Source organism: Vigna radiata, chromosome 8, assembly GCF_000741045.1.
Source record: "Vigna radiata var. radiata cultivar VC1973A chromosome 8, Vradiata_ver6, whole genome shotgun sequence".
NCBI classification, from domain to species: domain Eukaryota; kingdom Viridiplantae; phylum Streptophyta; class Magnoliopsida; order Fabales; family Fabaceae; genus Vigna; species Vigna radiata.
Window position 1 is genome coordinate 1,986,936 of NC_028358.1, and position 14,842 is coordinate 2,001,777.

The window sequence follows — 14,842 nt, forward strand, 5'->3', positions numbered from 1 at the left end:
TTGTGTATTCTTTTTATCTTACAAATAAGAGTGAATCTTAATTAATAATTTTAGAGGTTCAAATAATACTTTTAAGGTTTAATCCTGACAACTTTTCTCATATAGATTCTTTATATTTTTCTTTTATCTTAATTGAATTCTAATTTTTAAAAAATTGAAACAATTAAGTGTTTATTTTTAAGTTCCATACTAACATGGTCAATTTCAATGGATAGAATTAGATAATATTTTATTAAATAGATTAGGTTGAACTATTTATTAAATAGTTAATATTGCATACCAATCATATGGGTGGTGATTACTCACCTAATATGTCAATCAAGTGGACAATTAACTCCAAATTAAAAGCAATTTTTTTTTTTGGGTTAAATCAAACATTTTTGTTGATGATTTCTTGAGAATTGTCATTTCAGAAAGGCTTAGAATGTAGCAAATGGATAAACTTCAGTCAATTAAACATTGTTGCAGAGTTAAGAATCTCTCCAAAACAAGTATCTGAATTCTCCAGATAAAGCTGCGCCTATGATCATAACATGTGATTGCTTGCACTGTTGATGTGTTTCACCATGCTAATGCTAAGTGAAATACAATATTCACAAGACTAAATCAAAAAAGCCAGAAGCTCTAGCTACCTAGGTGCACCATTTGGTGTGAGTCTTCTTCATTCATTCAGCAAAGAGTGAAGTTTAAGTTAAGCTCCAGATTGAAGTTTCATTCTCCTTAGAGAAAGATATGCCAAGAAACGGTAGCCAAAAACCATGGCTATTAGAGCAGCTACCTCTGTTGCACCACTATCAATTCTGATACCATTTATGATTGGTGAAATGTGTTCATATTGCACCTTCAGCAGAAGTTTGTAGGTGTGGTAGTTGAATGACATGTACCGAATCCATGAAAAAAATATGGGTACTCTCTGCCAAAGTTAGTTTAGGATCACAAGTTAAACATTCTTCTGAACAATAACTAGTCCAAATAAATTGAATTTGACATTTAAAACTGTGTCAATTTTCTTGATTGGTTTGATGTTTTATATGCAATAAGGACTGGAATGTTTGTTTACCTGCACAAAAAATCCTCCAGCCAGCATGAAGGTCATCACAGTAACTGAAGCTAAAGTTGTTGCTCTTTTCAAGTCCATTAATGTGGCTCCAATAGCTAGTCCAAGTCCCTATTTCACATAAGTCGTGTTAAGAAGTGAATTTCTTTTAAATCTAATTCAATCTTACAAAACCAACTTGTAAGGTGAGATTTGCATCTACTTATATGCTGAGAATTGACTTTATCTTTAGTTAATGTGTTCCTTCCAACAATATAGTAAGAACTGGAAACTGTATTTAGAGTCAATTTGGTTTGAAATACTGACTTATTATAAAGAATTCCTTATTTTGATTTTACTTGTTTTATTCAAAGGAACGAAAAATAGTCTGGAAATTTCTTGTTTGTTTACTCAAATGTTTGATAATAATATGGATACTATGAAATTTTTTTGCATTGTCATTCATATTCGTTGTGTTTTCTAATTGATTGGAAACTAAATGCATACCTGAGCAGCCACTATACAGAGGAAGACAGTGAGAATTGTGAGGAAAAATGGTGCAACACTGAGTCTGAGACCGGCCATAAAATAAACAACAAGTAGGAAAAGCACTGGTAAAATGAGGTCAAGTGGAAGGTCACTGGTGGTTCTAGCCAGAAAGTATGCACTTAGTCTGTACATATCTGCTGCTCTCTCCTTACTCAGCATGGCTCTTTCTTGAGGAAATGTGAATATTGCAGTGAAAACAGGAAAAAATCCCCAGAAAACAGCAATGAAGAATAGCAATCCTGCCTGCAATCCACAAAGATCAGTATCTTGCAATGTTCATTCTTGTAATAGCATGTCTAGTGAAGAAAATACAAGCTAACACTTTCTATTGTACATTTTTTCTAAAATTGACTAAAATTTCTTAACACTCTCAAAATGTCTTTAACTATAAGTTTCAATGAATTCTAAATTCTAATAAATGATAGAGAATATGTCAGAAAAGGGATGTTTTCAATATTCTAGATGTGTATATGTACTTTTTTTGCCTTTGTTTTTATGACTAGCAGAAATAGCTTACCTGATCTTGCAGATCTTTTGGGTTTTTAGTATCTGATTGCCACCAGAGCAATCCTAAGATGACAGCAGTAGATAAAACTTGAGTGATTCTTAACCAGCTAAAATAGTCATGTCTACGTTCTTTGATTCCTCTCCAAAATAATATGGAATATTGCTCATCCCAACTTGCTCCCCATTGTCTCTTATGAGAACACACTTTAGACTTCACTGCTTCATCAAGAGGTATAGGAATCATTAGTCTTTTCTTTTCTGTTTCTGCTACTCGAGTTTCATATGCCTCCACCAGATACTGTTAAAATTCATCTTTTGTGAGACCAGTGTTTTCTCATCTTGATATCCTTTATACTTGAATGATGTTAAAACTCAAGACTAAACTACATAAAATTTGCTTGTCATGTAAAGAACTTTTGTACATACTATGGTCTACATACTGATAATGTAAAGAACTTTTGTACAGTATCACTTTAAAATTCATATCTACCATGACCAATTTCTAATTTTAGAGTGCAAGTTCTTTACAAATGCAATATTACAAAGTGCTTTGATGGTTACCTCGTGTACAACTGCTGGTGATGGTTTCCCATTTGGTGTTTCTGCTTCTGCATTTTCCATGTGCACTCTATCTTCCAACTCTGAGGGTAGGGAGACATCATTTATGTTTCCATTGGCAAGGTCTAGCAAAAACTCTGCTGGGTTCATGGAAATAAGTGGTGAACATCCTATAGACTGGAAGTAAGTCATTGCTTCTGATGCTTTTCCAAAGTAAAGCAAGCTCCCTTTTCCCAGAAGGATCAGCTTGTCAAATTTGTGAAATAGTCTGCTAGATGGTTGGTGGATTGTTGTCACCACTGTTTTACCAGCCTAAAATTGCAGTTAACAAGCTAGTGATAAAGGTTTAGGCATGGCTAAGAAATCTTAAAGGTTCATCACCACTGTTTTACCAGCCTAAAATTGCAATTAATTGGAATATAACTATATGCATTGAGGTTCATACAGAGAACAAAAGATCTTCAATTAAAGAGGGTATGCCAGTATTTCTCATGAGATATGAGGTGTGGTCTAAAATCTTTGGATGTTATGATATAACAAATACCTCTGCTATGTCTTGTAGCATCTGAACGATCCTCAAGGCTGTTGTGGAATCCAAACCAGATGTTGGTTCATCAAGAAAAAGAAGAGAAGGGTTGATTATGATCTCATTTCCAATACAAACTCTCTTCCTCTCACCACCAGAAACTCCACGCACAAAAGAACCTCCTATCATAGTGTCTTGGCACCTTTTTCATACATAAAATATAAACTATTGGCTTCCATATTTAAGTATAGTAAATAACATGTAAAATGGTTATGCTGCTCTATTCTTCACTCCTTACCATGTCTTTCTCTATCAATGTGACTTTGTGCTCATAATAATTCAGACATTCATTGTTAAGCATGGAATGGAAGCATTTACCTCTCCAAGCCAAGCTCATAGATTACATCCAAAGCTCGTTTTTCCTTTTGCTCCTTTGTGAATGTCTTTGGAAGCCTTAGCCTGGCCGCGTATGTCAAAGTCTCTCTCACAGTTAAGTGGGGAAACAGAACATCATCTTGTGTCACAAATCCTATCCTGCCACATGTTTCACGTAACTCATTTTGCCCACACAAACAAACATAAGCACACCATTTGAAGAAAAAATAGTGTTAAACCTCTATCTTATTGATGGAAGTACACTTTTATCACTGACAAACTTGTAACCTTAAAGAATAAGTTGTTATATATGATAAGTTGGTTAACTCTTAGAATAATTACCTTAAAGATAATTTCTTTAGTTTAATTTTAAGTACCCCATTCATTTTCAGTGTTGAATATGTTTGTGCAGATGCACTTGGTAAGGTGGTGGTATCCAGCATATAAGAAAGTAAATCTGGCTATTATACTTTTGTGTTTTACCTGCTCTTAAGGAACTTAGAGTATGGTTGATCATTGTAAGTGATAGATCCACTACTTATAGGATGGCATAGCCTGCCTCCAAGAAGGTTTAAAAGAGTTGTTTTTCCACTTCCTGAGGGACCCATCAATGCCAAAACTTCTCCTGGATTTACAGAACCAGTTATCCCATTCAAGATATCCTTCTCCTCAGTTGTTGTCATGCCTTTGATCACTATCTTGTAGCTCACATCCGTGAACTGCACATTTCACAGCAAGAACAAAACTAGTTATATGTGCGTGTTCCATCACTAACACATCATCACAACTATGCTCAATGCACAAGAATATATGCATTATATATAGCCATGTTATAAATCTCAAGATATATTTAAGTAGAACTGCTAATTTATTTGTCTGGTTAACTGGAAGAAGGGGTAGTACTAGTACTGTGCACTGATGCTGCATGAAATGAAACATAGTACAAGACTGAACCTGATGATCATGCTACATAAGCTAGCAAGCCATGTTCTATTGGTTAAGTTGATTGTTAAAGGAAGCTTGATTCATGCCTGGTGAAATACACAGGACCAGATCAAAGTCATGTTCTATTATTACTGAATAGAAACTTAGTTTGAAGCTTTGAATCCTGGAAGAGGATGGTGTACGTAGAGATGGAAAGAATTATACATGTAATAAGTGTGCATTATTACCTTGAGAAATATGGGTAAAGTAGGTTCCGTTTGAAACTTTGTCCTAGGTCCAGCTTCGATATCTTCAGCTGCAACATACATAGTTAACAACCCTTATAAAAAAGAAGCTCTCCTACAATCAGAAGCCAACACGTTACAGTTTCACCTCTAAAGAAATGAATAAAAGTGTTTGTTCTTGATCTTGACTAAGTGTGTGTGGTGGTGTTATCCTGAAAAGGTAAATATCTTTAAAGTGATTCTGAATGAACTATGCATGGATGCTTCTCATGTCACTGACACTACATGATCCATTAAAAGGGTGCAACATTTGCTGGTGATGAAAACTCATGTAGGGTAGCATGGACCATGGTTAGGCACTGACATGAACCAGTGAAGTTGCATCCTCATGGCGGTGAAAGTGAAAAGTCAAACTGAATTTAATCTAGGGGCCCAAGCATGAGGCAATTTGCTCTCCCAGAAAAAAGGAAGAATGGGAAAAAAACACAGAAAGAGACAGATTCACTTTTTTGTGGAGCCATAGGTACGACATAATTAACAGCTAAATTGTCTTTCGAAGACATTAGTCAACAAAATGTGTCATGTTCCCCGCATAACAGTACCTCATGAAAAAAAAATAAAAATATGAGAGGATGGGAACATGGAGAAAGAAATCAAAAGCTTGAGTTTGAAGTCTCTCCAATGAAATGAAAAGCCACCTCATGAATCACATCAGAGAACAGTGCATTGCATGAATATATCACAAGATAATTATTGTACAATATTTAACTAATCATCTTATAAGCATAAACCATTTTTTAATGTCTAATTTTTATTAAAAAATAGTTAGATTTCTCCTCTCAATCACATTTAAATTTGAAGTAATATATTTTTGTTTTTTCTCTCTAAATATGGTATACTCGTAGCTAGCTAATTATGATAATTAAGAAAATTCATTTAGTTAGTTATATTCATTTGACATAAAATATAAAAATAAAATAATCATAAAAATATAAACTTTTGTATTTTTTAAACAAAGAAGAGAGTAAAAAACAGATAAGGATAGTATCATAAATGTAAAAAATTTAGGTATGTCAAAATTTTTCTTAATAATTGTAATATTTTTTTTTCAAAATTATGTTTAAATAAAAAATATATGGAGAGAGAACAATTGAGTTAGAGTTTGACCATCTATGTTCAAAATTGTAACGATAAAATTTTCAATTTTAATTGGAGAGAAGAATATAAATTTTATTTACCATCTATGTTAGTGGAATTAAGGGTGTTTTGATAAAATAAATAAAATAAAAAATAAGAGTCTTTTAAGATATATTTAAATAACAAAGGAAGTGCATATTTAGGTGATAAAATTAGCAAGTTTAAAATTTTATTCTAAACTTATTTTAGAGTCACCATCAATTTATATAAGCTTTTGCTCTTGCTCTTTTTATAGTGATTTTGCTAGCATGAGTTTGACCAATATTAAACTATTTAGTACTTTTTTAAAATTTTCACGTAATTATTTAACATGTTCTTTAATATTTTATTTCGACACGTTTATTTATACTCAATATAATATTCTACACTAAAATAAAGTAAACCAATGAAATTTCAATTGGTTTTTCTTTTCACAAAATTGATCCATTATATAGAAAATCCTATTCAATGATTGGATCGATTTTTTTATCTAAAAAGGGTCATTAAACGACATAATTAGTGTAAATGGTTTATGTTAATCAATGTTTAATATAAGTATAAATGTTAGCAATGTGATAAAAAAAAAAATCATTGATATGTGTATGGAAATAGTGATGGAATTATTAATGAGAAGAGGTATGATTGGTGTAATGAAAGAGACAGTTATGTGGGGTCCACTAGGGTGAGTTGTGTTTGTTTGGATCTCGAATCACGGGCTTTGTGGTTAAAGTGGTTGCTTAGATTGGACCCATCTTCGAGATCTACCACAACCTGTTTCATGTAAAATCTATCCAATTTTATTTTATTTTTAAATGGTTTTTAATTCATAAGTTTTCATAAGAAAAATATGAAAAATATATAAATATTGATTTTTTGTTCTCAAAATTAGACATATCTCAAGATAGTATCATTATGAGAAAAGGTCAATTTAACAATATAGAATCACATCTCTTAGTAATTATATGTTTTTTAGGATATAAAAAAATAAATTAAAATAAATACAAACAACGACACCAAAAACTCATGCAATAAAAATATTATATTTAAATAATTCAAATTTATTTCTAAAAAATATGAGTAGTACAAACAGACATATTTTCATACCAAAAGAAAAAAAATTTCAAAAATTAATTCATCTTTAGTTTAATAGGTTCGGAGGTCCCTATATTTGGAGGTTTGTTTCAATTAGGTCCTCCAATTTTTGAAGTGATCAATTAGGTCCTTAAATTTGTCAATTTGAATCAATAATAGTCTTTCTGTTAAATGCAACGTCGTGAAGTTTTTGAACATGTGACACGCTGACGCTTCCAGGTGGCATCATTTCAAGTGCATAGGTGGATTATAAAAGGGTGAAATCATAAATTAAAAGGGTGTATTTGAAGGTGAAATCCCTAAATTAAAAGGGATTTCACCCTTTTATAATCCACCTATGCACTTGAAACGGTGCCACCTGGAAGCGTCAGCGTGCCACATGTTNAAAAACTTCACGTTAACTGCATTTAACTTTTATTGATTCAAATTGACAAAATTAGGGACCTAATTGATCACTTTCAAAATTAGAGGACCCAATTGAAACAAACCCCCAAATATAGGGACCTCCGAACCTATTAAACCTTCATCTTTTTAAAAGTGCTCACAATATTTGTTTTCTAATCTCTTCATATTTAATCATAATACTTAAATAAAGTTGATGTTGATAAAGATTAATTTATTTCATTAAAGGAAAAACTTATAGACATCTTTCAACAATTTTTGTAAAAAAAAGTTTGGTTGTCGGAGGCATTATAGTATGAGTTGTGATGTTACTGTAAAAAAAGTGTGGTTGTTGGAGGCATTATAGTATGAGTGGTGCTTAGCCATATGGTGTGGATTACGGAAAGGTACCAATAGGGAGTGTACTTGTTTGGATTTTAGCAGTTAACAGGAAAATGATGAGATTTTGAGATTTTAACTTTTCACATGTACTTCACTTTCTGCTGTATTTGCCCTAGCTAAAAGGTCTTTCTGATAAATGCAGATGCTTCTGCATTATTATTTATCAGAAAAAGGAAATCTATCTGTGAAGTAAATCTGCATCACACAACACACCATCTATATTCTGTGGTTACTATAGCTGCACGACACAGACCTAAACCAGAGGTATATAACATTGTTCTTTCAATTAAATTAGTGAAATTCAGATAGTGTATACTTTATTCATAAAAAAATGTTATACTTTTTGCAACATGTTGCATTTTGGTTAGGGAACTGTATTTGTATGGCTAGTTTATGTGCTTTTGTTTATTTCATAATAAAGAGTATGAAGTTAGATAGTTGGTGTAATTAAAAGAAGAATAAAAATGAAATATTAAAAGTAGTATACATTTAACTTTATGCATACATATTCTTAATTTTACAAATGTGGAAAATGATTTGAATGAGTGTATGAATTTCATTTTCCAAAACTTTTCTACAATAATCAAATTTTTTTTGTAATTATTTATTTATTTATCCTTTGAATATAAAATATTAAAAGTGACATCATTTTCAACTACCTAAGAGTTCAGCATCATTGAATGATTGACTCCAGAAGGATCATACTAGACAACAAAAAAATAATTGAATTCATCTCATTTGGTTTGTTTATTATATATTTTACAAAAATAAGTACTAAATTTAAAAAAAAAATCCTAGATTACCCTTTATTAAAACATGAAATATTAAAGATTATATCAATAAATAAGATAAAATCATGAGTCAGCAAAAACCAGGTGTTTTTGGCATATTATTGTTCAATTATAACTTAATACTATCTGATAAAACTTGTGTTAAAAGCTATGAACTTGAATCATAGTTTTGAAAACATTTAAGTATGAAAATGCATGATGGCAGTTAGCATTAACATGCGATGATCGAAACTTACGAATATCATCGTCGCTGAAGGGTTTGGAGTCAGCGATTTCTTCAGGAGGCATGGTGAAGCCGGTGAAGGAGAAAGAGAGTCCCAAGCTAGCACTTGAGGCTCTGCTGAGCGCTGCGCCACTGCTCAAATCATCAAAATCCAACTTCATTTGGCTTATTTGAGCACTTCTAGACTTTCTTATGTGAGTGTTCTTCCCTCCGCCGCCGCGTCCCGGTGACGCGCCAGTCAGCCGCCGACTCGACTTCCTCGACAAGTTGCCACCACCTTCTGCCATCCCGTTGGCAGAGTGGTCGCTCGACGGCGGCGACTTCATTGCCGCCACCATAGACTCTACTAACTGATCAGATTTTGTTCTCACTAGTGATGTGTTGTTTGCTTTCTCCATGTTCTCAGTCACCACTGAAAAAATGGTAACAGAATTATGTTTTTCAACAGACAATATTTCAAGAGAAATTTGTTTGGTATATAATCTTTGTCTGATGTTTTTTTAACCGCAGCACGGTTTTCAGATTTCTCATAACAAAGTTTTACACAGATTGCCCTAACACAAGAGTTTCAATATGCTTCCTAGAAATTATATCTTCTTTCTCTGTATTATAAAGCAGTTTAATATTCAATTATTGATTCAAAAACAGCTTAATCAAACAAATAAAACCCTTAGATTTCTCTGGTAGCCAAGCAAATATAGTTTATATATATATAAACTAGTACACATGAGTTTATAATATATGATAGTTCATGAAAACCAATTATACATGTATAATATGAATATATGTTAACAGTGGAGGCATATATAGTATATATATAACAGAAATATTGGTATGTTTTTTTGCTTTCTAAGCTGAAAATTTTGGAGGGGAATTGGGTAATAATAGTAAAGTAGTCCAAGAGTAATAATTGAAGACAAAAGAACATGTTATCATTAAAGTATATTATATAGTACAGGAATAGGTATATGATTTTATTGATGTTGTTTAAGAAGTGAATAAGGGAAGAAAGAAGAAAATATACCTGGATGGAGAATAAAGAGTTGTTTTTAGTGGTGATGATGATCTCAAAATGGAAAAGGAGACCAAAACTCTACTCAGAAACAACAGCTATCGATGAATTAACACATCCAATCATGCAGAGGACAGAGGACTCTCACACTCTTATAAAGGGCAATTAAGACCCTAATCATGAAGTTACCAAACTACCCTTTCCCTTCACTGCAAATATCATTCTGTTTTCCATCTTTTTAGATAAGAACTAGACAAGATATGATTGCACGTTATGGACCTTCCATGCACGCTAGGTAAGGCCATGATTTCCCTGCACGCGTCCAACATGTAATGTTAATGCAACCCTTTTATTTTATTATTATTATTATCATTATTCATGCAATTCCTCATATTTTGGAGGCTTGTGTCAACTAGTTGGATGAGGTTGAAATGGTGTCAAAGGTCAGGGTTTTGGAATTTAATGAAGCTGTTTAGCCATATATGTTCTTATGAAAGGAGTGAGGGTGGCAACTCATGGCTCATGTGCCGGCTAATTAAGTGCTTCTAATGAGGACAAAACTCTCGTTATACATAATAGCATAATCATGTAATCATGTATACTCATTTTGTCTAGAATTCATTTTACAGAATATTATCTTAGTTTATACTATGTAAAAGTCACTTTCTATACAAGTTTACTGATACTGTTAATGTGTTCAGTAATACAAACTCTTTCAACATCTGATGCAGTCACATTCATTGATATGACAGTGGATTCATAAAGTTAAAATGAAATATGAATGTCTTTTATTGCTGTAAAAAGTGAAATAGAACAGTATGGAGATTCAATATTTTTATAATTACAATTAATTATGATGAGTTTTATATCAGTAACAGTTATAGTAATCTGTGATAGCTATGGAAATTTAAATTGAAAGCATGATGTTTAGCAGAAAAGTGGTGTTTGCTGGGTTGGAGAGGGACCTGTAGCTAACTATTTGAGATCTTGCTTTCATGAGAGTTACCTGCAGAAGAGGGAAGTGTAGGGTTTTTGGAGTTTTCTATGGTGGAAAGATATGATTGTGTAGTACCTTTTCATTCTGAATTCAAGCATGTTGATGCAGAGTATGTACATATATATTTAAATACTACTTTTGTCTTTTTCCCAATGTGTGAATATATAAAACTTTCAACCTGCAAACATTTAATTTCTATTTTGCCTTTTATTAAAATTCATGTTTGTAAGACTATGTCTCTAATTTCTTTTAAGACTAGAATGTCTCTAATTAATGTAGGAATTGTGAACAAGTAATGATTTTATAAGAATGAAACAAATATATTCATTGCAATAAATTAAATTGATAATTTTTCAATCCTAATAAATTAATTAAGTAGTTGATTTTTTTAAATAGAACAAAATATTTACTTTCTCTATAATCTTCATAATTCTAGTTATAAGCATATATTATAGTATGGATGAATTATTCTTCTTTATTTATCTTAATTCCTATCATAATCTCATTTCCCATCACATAATTTAATTTATGTAATAGATATTTTTTCTTATTTTTTTTCTAACTAGTACACACACTTATTATATATATATATGTTCTCTATCTTTTTAGAATTCTAGTTATAAGCATATATTAGTATACATGAATTATTCTTCTTTATTTATCTTAGTTCTTATCATAATCTCATTTCCCATCACATAATTTAATTTATATAATAGATTTTTTTTTCTTATTTTTTTTCTAACTAGTGCACACACTTATTAAGTATCTATATAAATATATATATATATATATATATATATATATATATATATATATATTCTTTTTCTACACACGTGTGTATACACATAAAGAAAACTATTAAGTGTATTTTCTTTTTGTGTTTTACAAATACCAAGAGTTATAAACGCTCAAATATCAGAAAAATATTTTATAAAAATTTTCACATAATTCTTGTTCACCTGTTTTTTACCTTCTTTATGATACGTCTCATTGATAGAAAGAATACAACAAAATAAACGAAAACCCTAATTTGTTTTTAGTGACAGAAAAAGTAAGTGTATTAAGGACAAATTATTATCATTAATGCTGCAAGTGATCAATTTCACTTGTACTGTGTTTTATGAAGTTTCTACGAAGCTTCCTTCAAATATATTGGTGCCATGTACTTTGTCAAAAATTAAATTTTCATTGTCATTACACTCTTGTACCTTCAACAAATTTCATTGTCGTCCTTGTACCTTCAAGAATTGCAGTACAAATCTCTACGGGTTACCGCAAAAAACTTTCTGATATTGAAACTTGTGGGAAAAAAGAAAGAACAATTTTGATGATAAAAGTTACAAAAGGACAATATATTTATGTATAGACAAAGACTTACAATATGTCAAATTCTCTCGACGTTTATAAATTGATTTCTTATGCTGTATATTCAATTTGTAGATACAAAGTTGTCATTGAATAAAATAGGGTTAAATATGTTTTTAGTCCCTGAAATTTTACTTATTTTTGGTTTTAGTCCCTGTATGAAACATTGATGGCATTTCGTCCTCATAATTTTGAAACTAGTATTATTAGTCTTAAAATTGAACGGCGTTAACTTTAACAAACGACAATACCACTTCTTATCCTGCTGTCATGCCACGTTTCACTTTCCTTTAGTATTCTCTACACGTCAAAATAAAATAATAAAAAAAGAAAACCTAACCAATACGACGGTGGAAACCTGTGGTCGTCGTCACTGGCCACCTTGAAGGTGGAAACAACCATAGTCAGACCCAAACGCCAAACGAAACCAACCTCTCAAAGGTACGAGCTCAAGAAACCTAACTCAGATCAACACGAAGAGTTGAAACCCCAGACCCAAATTCAAAAACGAAAACTTTACCTTCTCAAATACCAAAAGAGAAAAGAGGATCAGAAGCTCCAATTGATGCCTGGAATCAACGTAGACGAAATAGAATTCCTAACCTAAAAGACAAATCAGAAAAGAAACCCAAATTTTGAAAGCCCTAACCTCCAAATTCCCAATTTCATAAACCCAAAATTCAATCCTAATTCAAAATCCCCATTTCAAACCCTGACTCAAAAAGACGAGACCAAAACCTGCAAGGAAGAAACAACAACCCAAATTTCGAAATTAGAAACAAGATTATGAGCCCTAAATTGCAAGATTGGGATCGCGATTCACTCCGCTGTCGTCGCCGGTATCCCTCGCAACTGGTCGCTGCTGCTTTCGCCGGCCACCGTCAAATAGAGACCCTCACCGTGAAACGCAGAAGCCCTCTCCCTCTGCAAGACGAACCAAAGATGGAGAAAGGGAAGGAAGTCTCCCTCCTTGCGTCACTAACCAACACAGAGGGAAGGAAAAGAACAAAACAGCCAACGCGTCATCGCCGCGCCATCGTCGCGCCATAGATGTTTTCCCCAAGGCTGGGTGGTCCGTGAGAACATAGATGGAGAAGAAGCTTAAAGCTTCTGCTTCGAAAGCGTTCGCGAGTGGCATGACGTGTTCCTGCACGATGTGGATCGGAAGGTGGAGAAGGTTTATGCGGAGGAGTTTCTCTGCCGGAAGCCACTCTCGTGATGACGCAGCTTTCTGTTAGGGAATAAATGCTTAATTTCATTCCAAATTAAAATAAATGCTACGTGGCAGGCAATGTACAGAGAAGTCGTGGCAGAGCCGTTAGCCACCTCACCAAAAAATTAATGCCGTTTATTTTTAGGGACTATTCATACATGTTCCATACTAAGAGGACAAAATGCCATCAATGTGTTTCATGTAGGGACTAAAACCAAAAAACAGTAAAACTTCAAGGACTAAAAGCATATTTAACCCAATAAAATAAGATATTAAATATAATTGTTTAAAATAAAAATATGTTGTCTTTTAAATTGAGGTAGCCTTGAAAAGCATACAATAAAAATATGTTGAAAGTCTATAAATAATTACATATCTCCCTTTATTATTAGGTTGTGTTAAGTTTAAAAGAAGAAGAATTTTCTCTAATTTCCTCTTTTTTTTTTTCATAAATAGGTATGAAATCCATTAACACAACTAAAATATATTTATTTTGTTTCAGATTGTGAGTCAATAATTACTATTTCATATTTTATGTTGTCTTACTCTAATGGATAACTATTAAAAACACTTACGCTCACGTACCAATAATTTATTACAGTCGAGTTTTAAATATCCAATAAATACAACTTATTTTACCTTGTCTTTGTATTTATAAAATTTTTAGTGAACTTTTGGTTATGACTGATCAAACTACAATCCAATGTCTCATAAGTGTACTATACATTATTAATCATTTTAAGTTTATGTTAATAATTTTAATATGTAAAGTACTGAATGTTCCAACTAAAATTGTCTCATCAGTCAATATTATTCTGAAAATTTTAGAGTATTTTTAGTGACAATTAACCGACCTATAAGTTTATAAATGTGTTTACTGGATGATTTATATGGTACACATATTATAAAGTACATTCATAACACAAATATTGAAACATAATGCTTAATTTGTGAATGATAAAGACAATAATTTTTATGATATTGTGAGGCAGCTTTGATTCTGTCAACTTCTTGTCGAAGGGTAAGGTTGGTAACAAAAAGTGTGAGAAAGAAAATGAAGAAAAGATGATGGCTATAGAAGTAATTTGAGTGTAGAGAAAAGGATAAAAGAGGAATTTGAGAAGTTTGTGGTTAGGAAGAGTGATGAGTGGAAAATAGGTGTGGAGAAGAACAACGGTGGCCCAAAAAGGACTTGTTTGGCATTGTTCGATCAACGACAAATCGCCACGTAATACCCTAATTCTCCATTTCAACTCTAAAGGAATATACACTCACACTTGTTCCAATCCAATTATTTCTACTTTCTCAATCTTCTATCTTCTTTCATTCAATATAATCTTTAAGTTCACTAATCGAACATTGATATTCCTTTTTCGAAAGTTAAATACATATTATTTTAGTATAGTTAGGTCTAAGTGTAAGTTGGAATTTTATATTGTATAAAAATTGATAACAAAATTTAAAAATATA

General features: G+C 32.0%; 1 protein-coding gene across 1 annotated transcript; it reads right to left on the reverse strand.

Moving 5' to 3' along the window:
* Positions 1-416: 416 nt before the first annotated feature.
* On the reverse strand, positions 417-9,937 carry LOC106771986 (ABC transporter G family member 22). The gene is made up of 11 exons (XM_014658081.2): positions 9,810-9,937; positions 8,799-9,197; positions 4,724-4,791; positions 4,035-4,270; positions 3,555-3,710; positions 3,195-3,378; positions 2,654-2,962; positions 2,103-2,390; positions 1,544-1,828; positions 1,061-1,168; positions 417-913 (listed from the first exon to the last, which is right to left on the reverse strand). Exons 2-11 carry the CDS (start codon positions 9,181-9,183, stop codon positions 692-694), a joined length of 2,241 nt encoding a protein of 746 aa, XP_014513567.1. The 5' UTR covers positions 9,184-9,197; positions 9,810-9,937; the 3' UTR covers positions 417-691.
* Between the last annotated feature and the right edge of the window lie 4,905 nt (positions 9,938-14,842).